The sequence below is a fragment of the Aplidium turbinatum genome, chromosome 14 (genome assembly GCF_918807975.1).
Source record: "Aplidium turbinatum chromosome 14, kaAplTurb1.1, whole genome shotgun sequence".
NCBI classification, from domain to species: Eukaryota; Metazoa; Chordata; class Ascidiacea; order Aplousobranchia; family Polyclinidae; genus Aplidium; species Aplidium turbinatum.
The window spans coordinates 7351053-7366398 of record NC_137485.1 but is presented as its reverse complement, the minus strand read 5'-3'; the positions used below and the strand labels follow the sequence as shown (position 1 = coordinate 7366398).

At 38.2% G+C, this 15346-nt stretch overlaps 1 protein-coding gene and 1 pseudogene across 1 annotated transcript; one reads left to right on the top strand and one right to left on the bottom strand.

Moving 5' to 3' along the window:
- Positions 1 to 1033: 1033 nt before the first annotated feature.
- On the top strand, positions 1034 to 11913 carry LOC145783089 (protein kinase C iota type-like). Its single transcript, XM_082594863.1, has 13 exons — positions 1034 to 1142; positions 2077 to 2166; positions 2718 to 2842; positions 3202 to 3322; positions 3717 to 3860; positions 4433 to 4552; positions 5071 to 5168; positions 6837 to 6972; positions 7667 to 7879; positions 8036 to 8125; positions 8508 to 8603; positions 9007 to 9078; positions 9435 to 11913. Exons 1-13 carry the CDS (start codon positions 1056 to 1058, stop codon positions 9549 to 9551), a joined length of 1509 nt encoding a protein of 502 aa, XP_082450989.1. The 5' UTR covers positions 1034 to 1055; the 3' UTR covers positions 9552 to 11913.
- A 371-nt stretch (positions 11914 to 12284) lies between these two features.
- LOC145783097 (ADP-ribosylation factor-like protein 1 pseudogene) lies at positions 12285 to 14568 on the bottom strand (annotated as a pseudogene).
- Between the last annotated feature and the right edge of the window lie 778 nt (positions 14569 to 15346).

Below are 15346 nucleotides of genomic sequence, written 5' to 3'. Positions count from 1 at the left end.
TCCGGTAACTGTGCGCAGGGTGCTGTTTATGGAAGTGCCGATGTTATGGCAGTGTGCACTGCAGCACCAAACAGGTGCACAGTACTCTGCTGAAGAGTAGACAAGGGCTAAGGCTGCTATACGCAAAGTGTCAGCCCTCGCCCCCCAGCTGTGGCCTGCCAGGCGCTTGAGTAGTGCAGCGTGGGATGTCATTTTCTTGCGCAGTGACACCAAATGGTGGCGGTATGTGTACGATCTGTCTAGTGTCACCCCAAGATATTCTGGTTCGGGGCAGAAGGTCAGAGGTTTTCCATTGTTCTGAACATGTAGCTCACGATCAACTTCCGGACTGTAGGCTATAGGTGGAAAGCTGCCGCCAAAGTTTTGTTTTCGCTAAGTTTCAGTCGCCAGTTCTGGAGATAGCCTAAGCTGAAAGAGTTTTCATGCCCTGGCTCAAGCTGTCTTCCAGGCTATATATATAACCGTGGGCTTAACTACTGTACTACAATCGAAAGTAAAATTTTCTTGTAGCCTACCAAATTGTACGAAACTCAGCACATCAAAGACTATATGATTGTATTTATTTTTGCCATACAAGTTATATTTATGGTAATTTTAAACCGTTTTGCGACCCACTGTGAATGGTCTCGCGACCCAAATTTGGGTCGCGACCCAGTATTTGCGGACCCCTGGTGTAATGATCCATTCCAATGATGAGCGTCTGGCATCACTGTTTAACCTTTTATCAGACACTGAATGACTGAACTGAATACTGAACAGAAAGAGGACTGAGGAGTGAAGTGAAAGTAGGGTAACTAATGGTAGGAAGGCTGAGGTAAGACAAAAGATTAGTCAAGTTATAAGGAAAGATAATATGGACTCGCTAAGAGATACTAGATATGTTAAGGCTATCCATAGTGCCAGATGATGCACAGAAAGTTTACTTATTGAAAGGCGAAATTGAAGACACCAGTTGATAAAGCTTATTTTGGTGATACAGTAGATAATTTTCAAATTAAGTCATGTCCTTTGTTGATTTGGTTTTTCTAGGTGCTGTGTATTTATTGCCCAACGTTATGATTCGTGCTAAAGGTGCTTACAATGGACATGTTTTTCGCATGCAGCTTGATCCAAGAGTTAAATTAGAAGAACTGTTTGTTAAGGTTAGTCTTATGTAGATGGATTTTTTGCAATATGATGCAGTGTAGTAAATTGCTTCTGTGAAACTTATCACATGTATTTTGACAAATTTGGTTATAAATTTTATCAAGGAGAATTCGGTTGTTGTTTATTAATTGCATTCATCCACTGCTCTTTGGCATGATGAAAGAAAGTGGACTCATTCACTATATATATACATCAGAAAGCTATGTGTTTTGTAAGAACATGGTATTTGGGTCTTGGACAGCAATGAATCCTTGGATATTAAACCATTATTTTAATATTTTTGAAAAAAAAATCTGATCGTCTCAATTCTGTTATATCTCCACTAGTAGGGGTAACCGATTCTTTCCTTGTAGCGATTGCCTTCACTCCTATTCTCTATCTCGTTTTGTCCATCGCATCTTCTTCCTCCAGTCCAACTTTGTCTGTTTCATTCTTCACCTGCTTTTTTGATATTTTTTTTAGACCTCTCCATTTCCTCTTTCTATCTACTTTCAAAGTCAATGCCTTTCGAAGAAAACTTCTTTCCTCCCTCCTTAGTACGTGCCCATACCATCTTAACTCCATTTGCCCTTGCAAGTTGTTCAATAGTCATCAAAGGTTCACTGACTCCCTGCCAGTTTGCTTTTTGCCTAAATTGACTACCCGTTTGCCTCTTGTCAAACTTTGCCTTAATCTGTCGTGTCCTGCATCTGGTCCTGTCCAAGAAGAAAGCTTAATTATCAGCACAAGATTGTGTTTTCTATTGCCTATTGGTTTGTTATATCAGCTTTTTTCAATGTTATATTGCTCAAATACTTTGCTGATTTCACGGAATGGTAAAGCCTCAACTCCAACGGCTTCAAACAAATAATCTTTTAAATTACTACGAAAGATAGTATAAATGATAGAAACTTGTTTTTACATAAGTTTAATGCAAGTTGCCTTTTGCAGATAAAGACCGAATGCAATTTCTCTGATGCTCAAATGTTCACTTTGAAGTGGTTGGATGATGAAGGAGATCCTTGTACAATATCATCTCAAGCAAGTTTTTGAAACCTTAAATAAATAAATCTTTTGCCTTAAGTTTTATTATAATTATTGTTTATCATGACTGTTATACAATCGACATCAGTTAATCGCATTCCGGTTAAACACATGAAGTATTTTTCGCAATGGATTCCTTGGCATTTCTTAAATCCCATTCCAATGATGAGATAATCTGATTTAGAGTAACGCATACATACAGCCTATCATTTAATGCATAAACTTACTACTTATTTTTGACATTTTATGATTATTGTACAAGTTGTAATTTGACTTCAACAAATATTAAACCCTCAATATATTAATATTGAACTCTTCAAATCAAATTCCATACTGAATTTATTCATTCCTATGTAAAAGCTAGATCTTTATCACAATAGCCTACTGTTGAAATCAAACCATGTGAAATAGTTTATTGTCCTATCAGCTATGATATAATTGGTATATGGCTAATGCATCGTGTTTGCTTTTCCCCCACTTATACGATTTCAATTATTTGTTGTGTAACTTTTTGTAGCAGCAACTCACTGGCTATTTCTTATCTGCAGTTGGAATTATTCGAAGCTTTGAGGTTGTACGATCTGAATGAAGAAGACACTGTGGCATTTCACATATTTGCTGGAATTCCCACTGAACCCGGACTTTTGTGTCCGGGAGAGCATAAAATATACAGGTGATTAACTAGTTAATTAAAATTAAAACTGCTTTACCATTTTAGCATCATGATGAGTACAAATACATACTCATGTATTGTATAAACTGTTTTTTAAAAGTTTGACTTAAGGAATCCTTAAGAAAACTTAGAAGGCCGCCAATGCAAGAGTTAAAGCTTTATTGCAAAATGACGGATTTGACTTTTTTTTGAGGGATCATTTCTCTCTGATAAAACAGCTGAAAAAAACGCTCATCACATCACATGTAGCGTTGATTTAACTTCACATACTTTTTAAATTAAAACGTCACAACATAGTATCATAACTGTCTATCAAATGCCAATGCGACAAAAAGACAGAATATCCCTTTTCCTTCTAGGCATGGTGCCCGGCGATGGCTGAAAAAGAAAATGAAGAAGTTCAAAACTCGTCGACCCAGAATTCCAATCCAAAGTGGCCCGGTGCAAGAACTGCCAGAAGCTAACCGGTCTGGATCGCAGGTAACTTAATTATATGGTTACCTTGTTAGTGTTGTCACTTTGAATGCACAAACAACATTCGCTTGTGACATCACCAAGTTGTGGCAGCTGAATTGATGCGATGGTTTGTTTACACTGTGTAGGAGCGATCTACCTGGCTCCAGCACTAGGCTGAGTACTCACTAAAGAACAGTGAGCACTGCGTTTCGCTAACCATACCATGAGCTCATGGGCAAAACACGTGTCTATCGCTGTCAATTCTTGCAACACTCGATATGTTGATGAAGAAGAATGAAATTTTGGTGCAGCAAAAGTGTTAAGGTGTAAATCAGTGGTTGCAGTTCTTTTGCTCATTTATGATGTGTCTTATAGTATATTCTAACCAAGCTTATACGATTTTCTTTTACCGACTTAGCCAAACACCGACTCTCCAGAAAGTAAAGCTGCTCCTGGTTTCGGCATAAAAGATTTCGAAATGCTCAAGGTGATTGGGCGGGGAAGCTATGCAAAGGTGTTGCTTGTCAGGTTGAAATCCACCGGGAAGATGTATGCCATGAAAGTAAGGGATGTTAAAGTTATCATCTGTATTCTTTTGTTTTAAGCAGATTTGCGTGGAAATGCATCAATTTTTTTTGTGCCACATACAAGTAATTGGCAATAAATATGGATACAAAATGACAAATTAAAAAATATTTTTTGCAGCACTGTGTTCTCTTCAAAGCAATATAAAATTAAATATCTACATCCTAATGAATGTGAATCACAGCAACCGTGTAAACAATTATACAAGACGTAACACTGAAACAAGGTCTTAATTAAACCAAGCAGCGTAACGTTCCAGCTTAAACATGATCAGTTCCGCCTTTAGCTTTCTATGAGCGAGGCCTGCCCCACCATATAAGACCATACGCCAATGCGATCTGTACCGTTCTTTCTCCATCAAACGAAGCGGAAGGTTTACGCGTTTTAGTTGATGACACCAAAGTTTGGCTGTTCTCTGTTAGCTTATGAGTGTAATCAGCAAAAACATTGAGAACAAGGGCTGTGAGGAGACACCTCCGAACCCAGGGACGCATCATTTTTTGATCACACATGTTGAAGTGTATGTGAAATGTCACCGGTCCTTTGCAGGTTATTAAGAAGGAACTGGTCACTGACGAAGAGGACGTTGACTGGGTGCTCACAGAGAAACATGTTTTTGAAACTGCTTCAGTGTATCCGTTTCTTGTTGGCCTGCATTCTTGCTTTCAAGTAAGGAATAGCCTACTCATTCTAACTTTCTGGAATTGTGCTAATTACTTAAAACCGGTTGTGCACACACGTTACAATAATTGCTGAGTCAGTCTCACCGAACGGATAGCATGTGTAGAAATAGAAGATTGTAATTTTTTTTTTCTTGAAGCAGATAATGTCCAACAAAGTTTGAATATAATCGTATTATCATCGTAATGTAACCATAAATGATAATAAGTGGTGTTTTGGAAATGTTTGTTGTACCGTACATTTAGCAAAAACTGATATTTTGTTTACGAAAGAAAGGAAAAATGTTCTGCAAAGATCGATTTTCACTCTGTAGTATGTCCGAAAATACAAAGTATGTTGTTATTGTATCAGGTTTGAGATGGGCGATGGTTTTTTAACACATCAAATCCTGGTGCCCTGCCAAAAATATGATTTACAGCCTATTTCCTTGTTGTGTCATCTCTCACCAATCATTTTGTTTCTAGTTGCAATGTGGTTTTATTTCGTCTTCAACATAATTATTGCAGACTCCAGCCAGGTTATTTTTCGTCATTGAATATGTGAACGGTGGTGATCTTATGTTTCACATGCAGCGACAGAGGAAACTACCCGAAGAGCATGCCAGGTACATGGCTGGCTGGTGTCATTTTTTCTCATTGCTTGACATCATGTTAACATCATCATCATCATCATCATAATCCATCGTCGGTTTGTTCCCCACTAGTGGGGGTGGCCGATTGTTTCCGCGCAGCAATTGTCTTAATCCCTTTTCTCCATTTCACCCTGTCCCTTGCATCTTCCTCCTTCAGTCCGACTTTTTTAAACTCATCCTTCACTTGTTGTTTCCACGTTCTTCTTGGACGACCGCGTTTCCTCTTCCCATCCACCTTTAGATCTAGTGCCTTTCTAAGAAAACTTCCTTCCTCCCTCCTTATCACATGTCCATACCATCTTACTCCATTTGCCTTTGCCAGTTGGTCTATGGTCTCTCTCATCTCTAGCATATCCAACAATTCTTCAGTCCTTTTTTCCCTTCTCGTTTTCACCCCACACATTGCTCTCACCATTGACCTTTCCGTTCTTCTCAGGATTGCCAGTTCACTCTCTCTCAGTACCCATGTCTCGCTACCATATAGCATTGCAGGCCGCACACAGCTCCGATATACTTTTCCTTTCATCCTTAGTGAAAATTTTCTGCCATACAACATTTCCCCACATTCCCTGAACTTTGCCCAGCCCAATCTTGCCCTTGTTGTCACCGCTGCTTCACATCCACCACTTCCATTTATCATAGCAATTAATAATTTTTCTGCGAATTGTAGCTGTGCTTATCGTGACCACTTTTGCTGTATATCTTGTTGAAAACCAGTCATAACTTTGATTAGTTAATTAACCTGAAATGTTTCACTCGGTTTGTTTGGATGGTTGTGTGAATCAACATTTTATGCTGCAGTATTTGCTACTTACGTCAACACAGGGTAGATGTCGCCGTACAGTTTATTTGTCTGGCATATTGCTCTTTTTTTCTCTCGATAAATTCAACGTAAAAGTTGCGTTAGCCGATAGCTCAAATAGACTTATTTGTAAAAGGAGTGCGTTTGTTTAACAATAAAAGAAGCCTTTCCTGGTACCGGTAGCGGTATCCTATGTAAGGCGGACCGCTGCCTGCGCTAACCTAGTTCAGTATCGCATGTCAACTAATTGGCTATCGAGAACAGTTTCTCTATCTGACTTCTTTGCACATTAATCGATCTAACAAATGTCTTGTTAAAACATTCACAAATAGAATTGTTCCGTTTCGTGTTGAGCCAGTGAAGCGTTTACAATAAAAATACACTTTACAGTAATTTGAAGCGGATAAAATTTTGTATACACTGTAAATTACTTTCAATTGCACCTCGTGGGCCTTTAATTTTGTGTTTAAATGCCTCTGCGTCTGTTTGCATATGGGCTATTCCTGCGTAATTGTTTGGCTTGATTGTTATTTTAACGTTTTTGAGACACTAAAACTGTTACGTCACTTCTTGCTTTAAAACTTCACATTCAATTTGGGCTGCCAATATAATCAACTGAGGTTTCATTCGGCTGCAGCAGTGCAGCTACTGCTGGTTACGTAGCACCACTGATAGCCCTTGTTAGGCTGTGCGAGTGTACGTCTCGGCTCGTTATTTTCTTTCACTTTCTGTCTCTTTCTCTGAAGGTACCAAAGTGCAAAAACGTTTGAAGTCTGTTAAAGTTTCTTTGTCAGCAAAAAGGTCAAGAGTGACAACCCTTTACTATTCCTCATGCGTAGGTTCTATGCTGCTGAAATTATTCTTGCCCTGCATTTCCTCCACGAGAAAGGAATCATTTACCGAGATCTGAAGCTAGACAACGTGCTGCTTGATAACGAAGGCCACATAAAATTAACAGATTATGGAATGTGCAAAGTGAGTTTTCTGTACTGTGTGTTATAATGTTATGAATACAATAGAATTCAGCAAATAGTGACACTTTTTCGAAGGTCCCTTCAGTTGTCACTATGGAAGAATTCGACTGTACTAATGCTACCGATTAAGGCTGAGGCAAGTGAAAAGGATCTGCTGACTTTGTGTTGCGCCCTCTAGCGAAGCAACAAATTGTAATTTTTGAAGTCGTAAACGCTCTTAGAGCGTTCTTCACAAAGGCTGAGCACTTGCCAATACACAAAGCTTTGATGTTGGCAATATAGTAAATTAAAAGCTGAAAGCGTGTGTTGCCACTCGCTAAAATAAAAGGTAGATCAAACACTTAAGACAAAACCAGTCGACTGCAACTGGTGCAATGTATTTTGTGTAGCTTATTTCACAAATATGTTACTGATCTCCGATTAAAATGGGCAATTGTTTACTCTACAAGAATTCATCAATGAAGCAATGTTAGCATTGAAAATTATCTCGCAGATATTGGAAGGGACAGTTGAGCTAATTGTTTGTTGATTAGCCTCTTAATAGTTAAACAAAGTATATTTCACTTGTTTCGGTATCTCAAGTTCTTATACAAATAGAATGTATTTGAAGCTGAACCCCCTCGCATGATGAATCAACTTGTATTTTTGTTTTCCAATGTCTCTCTTTACTAATGTGTTTGATTTCACTCCCTTAGGAGGGGATACGTAGCGGTGACACCACATCGACATTCTGTGGTACTCCCAACTACATCGCACCCGAGATACTGCGGGGAGAGGATTACAACTTCTCCGTCGATTGGTGGGCTCTTGGAGTGCTCATGTTCGAGATGATGGCGGGTAGAAGCCCATTCGACATCGTCGGTATGACTGATAACCCTGACCAAAGCACCGAAGACTATCTCTTCCAAGTATGTTACTTGCGTTTTTCCGATATATTTACAGACTCATTGTTTCATTTGTATCTTAAGGTACTTTGTTGTTTTGAAAATTTGATAGAGTTTTGACTATGTTAGCGCAGGTACTGTGTCTTTGTTATATCATTTAATTTCGCGTCTGACTTGCAGGTGATTCTCGAGAAAGTAATTAGGATTCCAAGGTCGCTTTCTGTGAAGGCTTCTTCAATTTTAAAAGGGTTTTTGAACAAGATTCCTCAGGTACAAAGTCCGACTATCATTTCTTCAAAAATGCTCGATAACAAAACGAATTGTGAACTTCTTGTTGATATGATTCGACAAAGAAACTCAACAAAATTTGCATTTTGCTCCTATCAATTTGATATATTTGTTGTTAATCAGCTGCAATGTTACAAGCTTCATGACTCACATTCTTGCTTTGATGCTTTTGTAACTCATTATCAAGCTACAAACCGCACATGCTAGACCAGAATAATAAAGGTATAACTAAACATAGGTGCCAGAAACCGGACAATTACGGTAGTTGTAAAAAGGTAATCCTGTTTACTTGAATCTGGTATCAAAGATATGACCAGTGGCCTTAGAACGGCTTGGTAAAAGTGGTTATTTTATGACCTTTCAGGATCGTCTGGGTTGCAATCCGGACACAGGATTTCAAGACATTTTGGATCACCAGTTCTTCAGAGCAGTTGATTGGGAATCATTACATAAAAAACAAGTAAGATGTTGAAATTTTGAGCTGCGGTTCTTACTAAAGAAAATTTTTCTTTTATTGAATCTGATAAGAGAAGCACCTGTGCAGAATTCCATGACGTTGAACTCAAAAGTAAGTGAAAGTAACAGTATAAAAGTGTGGTGCACATAAACTGTGCTGAAGTGTTTTGAATAATTTTACCTTCAAGATATAATTTAGCTTCTTCTTCAACAGATTAATCATATTTAATCAGCTGTGGCTTCCCATACAAACTCCCTCCATTTTGCTAGTTTTTCTGGCATATTTTTTATTCCGGTAATTTGCTTGATATTGTCAAAATAGTTTAGCTAGAGAACGCAATAAACCCATTAAATAGCTTGCCATGAACGGAACTCGAGTAATTATGGTGGTACTGTGCTCTGTTCAGGTGATTCCCCCATACAAACCCAACATCGAGGACGATTTGGGACTGGATAATTTTGACAAGCAATTTACAGAAGTGAGTTTTGCCTTACTATGGTTATCGTTTTCCGAATATTCTCTTTATTTATCTAGTCATGAAATGATTAGGTAGGATGGCTTAGCGGATAAGGCGTTGGCTTTTCAATATTGCAAACCTGGTTCGACTTCCGGCATTACCTGGTTGTTGGAAAACACCGTCCACCTCTACCCGGGGTGTAATAAATTGGGTGAGCGTAGTTGCTGAAGAAAAGGCGGCCGAGAGAAAGGAACTGGCCACCCTACTCTCGTTAGTAGCGAAGACTTAGTATAATGAGAACCTTATCTCATTCCCCGAAGCTCAGTACTCAGTATGAGACTACCACTACCATGAAACCATTATTATTTCTGCGACAGGAACCGGTACAACTTACCCCGTCCGATCAACAGGCCGTAAACAAGATCGACCAATCAGATTTCGAGGGATTTGAGTACATCAACCCGCTGCTGATGACAAGCGATGATCCAGTTTAACGCCAGTTCTTCTTGCACCTCTTCATATCAAGGCTCATCCACGATTGCAGCCGCTGTAGCCTTCAAGTGAGAACACCCCGTTTTCCTCGGTATAGCCACTGTCCCTACCTCGTATTGTGAATAAGCGTTCTTTGTCACTCCTATTGTCATGGAGTTAACTCCCACTGCCGTGAATTTAATGGCTTTTGAGTTACGGACCATTGCAGTGTGAGCTAACCAAGACGTTGGAAATGGTCATTGTGTTTCTGTAGTTTGCCACATCTGGTGCAAAAATGTGAACAATTTTGTTTATTTATCTTTTGTTGTACAAAAACATATTATTATATATTTTAATTGTTCATATGATAGAGTGCTGCTTTTATAAATAACAGCGTATTTGCTTTGTCTTGAAAAGTCAAACTTGCAAAAGATTTTTAAGCTTAAAAATAATTATCCAGTCTGAGTCAGGCTGCCCCACAACAGAATTCATTTTCAAGAAGACTATTTTTCTCGGCTGATGCAAAGCGTTTTTTCTCGAAGGCTAACGACGTCTTTGATCTGCAATGCCGGTTGTAGAATCGTTGAAGGTCATGGGTACTTGTGTTGATCAGGGGTGGATCGTGGATCTACCAAGCAGCCTTAGGGGGGCCATTTCAACAACACAATGAAGTGTATGACTACATTAATCCGACCTTGCAAATACAACGCAAATAAAGTTACTTTTATGTGTTTTGGGGAGGGCGATTGCCCCTCTCTCCTGCATCCGCCACTTGTTTTGATATATTTCTTTCTTTTGAAAACAACCTGCGAACCATAAAAAGTACACCGCTTGTTAAAAGTGACCAAACTTGTATTTGATTTTACCGTTGTTTAATCATGGGGTCACTGTTTATCACAGGGGAACTATTTAATCATGACGTCTCTATTTCGCTGTTCATTACTCCTAACATGTGTTTATTCGTCTCAACCTATAACAGTTATGACAATCCCCCAAGGGCGTCAAAGGGTATTTGAACAGTATCTTAGGTCGATAGTGTCAACATTATTTTTATTAAATGTCTGAATTTGTGTTTTCATATTGTATTGAACCAAGTGCTTAATTGTTTACTGTTCTGTACAATCACTTGAGTTGATGGGAGGTTCTTGGCCTTATGGTCATTAACTTAATAGCTTGAAAGGTACGTTGTAACTACTTACAGTCACGGGCGGTACTGTACTAGTCAATACTATACTTTTCACATGGCGGTACTATGTAAATTGTATAAACGATTCATCTTGACACGGCTAAGGCGTAACTTTGGAAACGTTTTGTGTTTTCAGTTTTTGTCCTATGACTTTTTTTCTACTCTGCAATTAATGCTACTAACCGCTCACCTTCACAGCTTCAATGATGTAAACATAGAACTATCGTACTTTATGGTTTACGTAAGGTTTGCATTGTTTTAATTGAAAGTTGAGCCAGTGCCATGATAAGAGAGCAGATGCCATGAATGTAGAGTTGCTGTGCTTTGCTTGCATCATTCATGCCATTGTAACCTTCAGCGACACTTAGGGTCAATTTTTTTTTACTTCAAACCAAGAGTTATGATGAAGTTTTTTAGATGACTAGTTAGACATGTATTCCGAGCTTTACACCACTACTTACATCCAAACAGTGGGGAATCGGAACAACAAAAAGTAAAAATTTGATAGTTTCATAAATTGGATTGATATCTTTTAAAGATGGTCGTTTTTCAGCTAAGTTGGCACTGAAACAAGTTGCTGTCGACCAATGAGAAACCTGTGTTGCACCAGCAAAAAGTTACTGAAACTATTTTACAATAAACAAACCTTAATGGGCGAATGAAATGTTTTATTTTTGTTACACAGTATTGTAATCACACTATTACATCTTTGCGTGCGCCATCGTTTTATTTTCGTTTCTATTGCTGTCAAGTTTGATTTCTCAGTAGCCTATGCGGTACCGCGATTTCTATCAGAATCTTCCGGATTTGGTTGCATGCACAAAGAAGCTCCGGCAGTTGCATAACGTTTTGATTGTTAGACATTGCCCCAAAACATTCCATAGTCTTGCCCCCTAGGAACAATGCATCAACTGTTTTTTATGCAAATGCGTTCTCAACTTGAACAAAATTTATTGAAGCTGTACACGCAAGTCGTTATTCATATCAAACATTGTGTGTTTCATGTGATATTACAAAACCCAATATTTGCACGAATATTGACCCTATGTGCCAGAGATATCTTGTCGAATGTGTGGACTCCCGTGCGTCAACAAGTCTCAAATCACTCGGAATTATTTTATGACTAAATTGATCGCAGATTTCTATCAGCCGCTTGCTTGGCATAACTTGAATCTTTTAATAAAATAGTTTCAAGTGTATTGTTTTCATGTAGATTATTTACCAACTAAACGCACTTTTGTTTCTAACAATGTTATTGTGTGGAAAGACGGTTGTTTGCTAACATGAGCGCTCACTTTGGATGGTTCAACAGAGTTACATTTGCCAAGTTATAAAAAAGAAGTTTTGTACTGTATTCTATTACACCCATTCAGACTATAAATATAATTTCGATTTCTCGTGTAGAAGTTGACAGTGTAAATTATGTGAAAAGCAAAGCCAATCTTGGTGTACACAGTCAAACCATGTCTTGAGTATATTGCCAGACACACCTTTGCCTTTTAGAGTCACAAGAACTCTTAACGGCTATTTAACTGACGTTTTGTTCACCCGGGTGTAACCACCATGTGTAGCATCTAAATTTTATTCCACGTAAAAATATAGAACGTAACAACACAAAGCGTTCATAAGCATTCAAACAAAATTGTCCGACGGTTCTCATCTATCTTTCTTGGTTTCCAATCAAACTTGTTTTAAACTTTTATGCACAGCAAAGTTTTTACATTTTGCCAAAAGCCGCAGAACTCTGGTAACTTTACTGACGGCTATGACTGTGTTTCCAATGATAGGAGCAAGACGTTTGAACACAATAGTAAAATGCCACTATTTGTCGACATAACGGCAGGAGAATCTCCGTGGGTACAAATGTAATGCGTACAAGAGTTGGTCAAAATAATTGCAATAGGACAAACTCTAATCCAATATTTCACTTGTTCCAATGTAATTGATTCAACTTCTGTCATCGAAATTTTTGCAAAAACTGTTTGGGTTGTCATATGAAGGGTCATGATAAATAAACACTTAAAACCAGAGTAATTGCGGCCGGACTTCCAAGAGCACAAATGCAAGTTATGGTGCAGCCAGGCCTATCTGAAAATCGCTCAGCATTCGTGGTGAGTCTTTGACCGACATGCTAGAAAGCGTGACCGTCGACGTGTTTGAAAGTTTCGGAACAGCTTTCGTTGCAAAATAGCAAAAAAAAAACTGAATCAAGCCAGAAAGCTCTTTGATTGTATTCCAAGACAGGTAGAAGCCGGAGGAAGATCACCTTATTAAATAAACTTTTTGGGAAATACCACAACGGTAGCCTACTACTACTTCCACTTTATTATAGGTCCAATCACTGTTTTCGAAAAGGCACAAGTTTTTTTATGACATTACAAACTCATATAAATAATTGCTTCACAGAAGCATTTCAGGCTAGAACACTACCAAAACAAACAGGTACTAGTACTATCTAATTCTAGTAGAACATGTATGATGTACAATATAACTTTCCGAGCAGAACACATAACCACTTTACAATAACGTACATAATATGCCAAACAACCCATAGGAAGAATGATTTATTGCCGTGCACATATTATGATAGGTGTACCGCCTTGAAAAGAACTGCACCTGCCAGTTTTTCATTGCAATGATTAGGTACAAATTTGTACACAAGGTACTTTTACTTCTTCATTGCATCTTATGAAATGTGAATGACAGGAAGTACACAGAATATTTAGACAAGAAGATCTATAAAAAGATGTATTTGGAAAACCTGGCCAAAAATCGATACCTGGGAAAAGACTGAAAAGTGATGCCGTATGTGGCAAAAAATATCAAAAATGATTCTGAGCAGCTCAGCAGGACTCAACAGGAAAACAAAAATGATGATAACATCCTGGTACGAAACAAAATGAGTTCCGTTTTACAACACAAGAATACTGAATATCAAATTAAACAAGTTTTATAATGTTAAAAACAAAAAGTGTTACCAAGCTGACTTCAATCGAATATATGCGAGGAAATAGTGACCAAAGACTAGTAGGCTCTTTATATTGTTATGAAAGTAACACTCCGTCTTATGTGTCAATAATAGCATAGAAATTGTCTGCACTGCAAAGAGCGTCAGCAAGCTATGACAACATTAAATGTTTTATTGCACATGACATATATATAATCTTTTATTAAATCACAGGTTTATTGGAAAGCTATGCATGAGACCAGAATCCTGTTTTAATAGCAAAGAATGCTCCAACTTTAAAGGTTCTTGCATAATAAATATACAAAGGAAGCTATCATGTTCTTTCACTGTGACTGTATTGCCGTTACCAACCAATCCATTGCTTTCTCCAGTCCAATGCCTTTCACTGCGCTTGTTTTAAATATTTGCCATTTTCGATCCTTTATACAGGCCAACCCCAGTTCTTTAGCCACCTCCGTTTCAGACAGCGCTCCTTCAATGTCTTGCTTGTTGGCAAACACAACCAATATTGCCTTTTTTAATTCCTCTTCTTCTAACATGCTGACAAGTTCTTGTTTCGAAGTACTCATGCGTTCTTTGTCCATGCTGTCCACAACATAAATTATAGCATCGGTGTTGCTATAATAACATCTCCAGTAAGGCCTGATGCTTGTTTGGCCTCCCAAATCCCACACTTGAAACTTTAGGTTCTTGTAAGTTAACGTTTCAACATTAAATCCTATTGTTGGAATTGTCGTGACTACCTCTCCAACTTGTAATTTATACAAAATTGTAGTCTTCCCAGCACCATCAAGACCTAAAATTAATATTCTTCTTTCTCTTTGTCCAAACAATGAACCGAAAACAGTACTAAAGAAACCACCCATTTTGCAGAAATTGTTTTTAAATTTCTGAAATAAAACAACATAAATATGTTTTTTCTCTTGTTTATGGTGTGATAAGATACAGTATTATACTACAGTAGAATTCGCCTATAACGGCTTCGTTTATAACGTCAATTCGCCTATTACGTCACATTTCGCTCGGTCCCGGCAGAATTCCTATCTTTTGCGTACATTGTAGTTCGGCTACAACAGCATCGCCTATAACGTCAATTCGCATATAACAGCACCCTTTATTGGTCCCCAGACGTCTTTTGTTCGTTTATAACGTCACTTTAAGGCATCACCTTCACCACGAACGGTCAGTCGTAATCCAGTTAGCGCTGCTGCTGCTGCTTGCAAAATGTCTTCCCTTTATTTTGCTACGTTGTTTGCAGCAGGGACTTTAATTAACTGAATTAACCTTTTTCTCGCATGAAAAACAATCACCTGTAAAAAGCAGCTCTACAGCTGACCTTTAAACAATATAATACTCAAAGCAACAGTTGTACGTGCAGTAAGCTACTGTATCAACTAATTAACTGAATTAACTTTTTTTCCCGCGTGAAAAACTATCACGTGTAAAAAGCAGCTCTACAGCAAAACAACTCAAAGCAACAGTCGTACGTGCAATGAACTTCTCTACGTGACAACTAACTTCTCTACTACTAAATGTAACCGAACTGTATTGCGCAAATTTCCTGTACCTTTCGCTGTAGGTTATTTTTTTTTAAACAATTCCTTTGTTTACTGTATTTTCTGCGTGACTTTTGTCAGTTTGGTGGTACACAGTAAACCTGACTG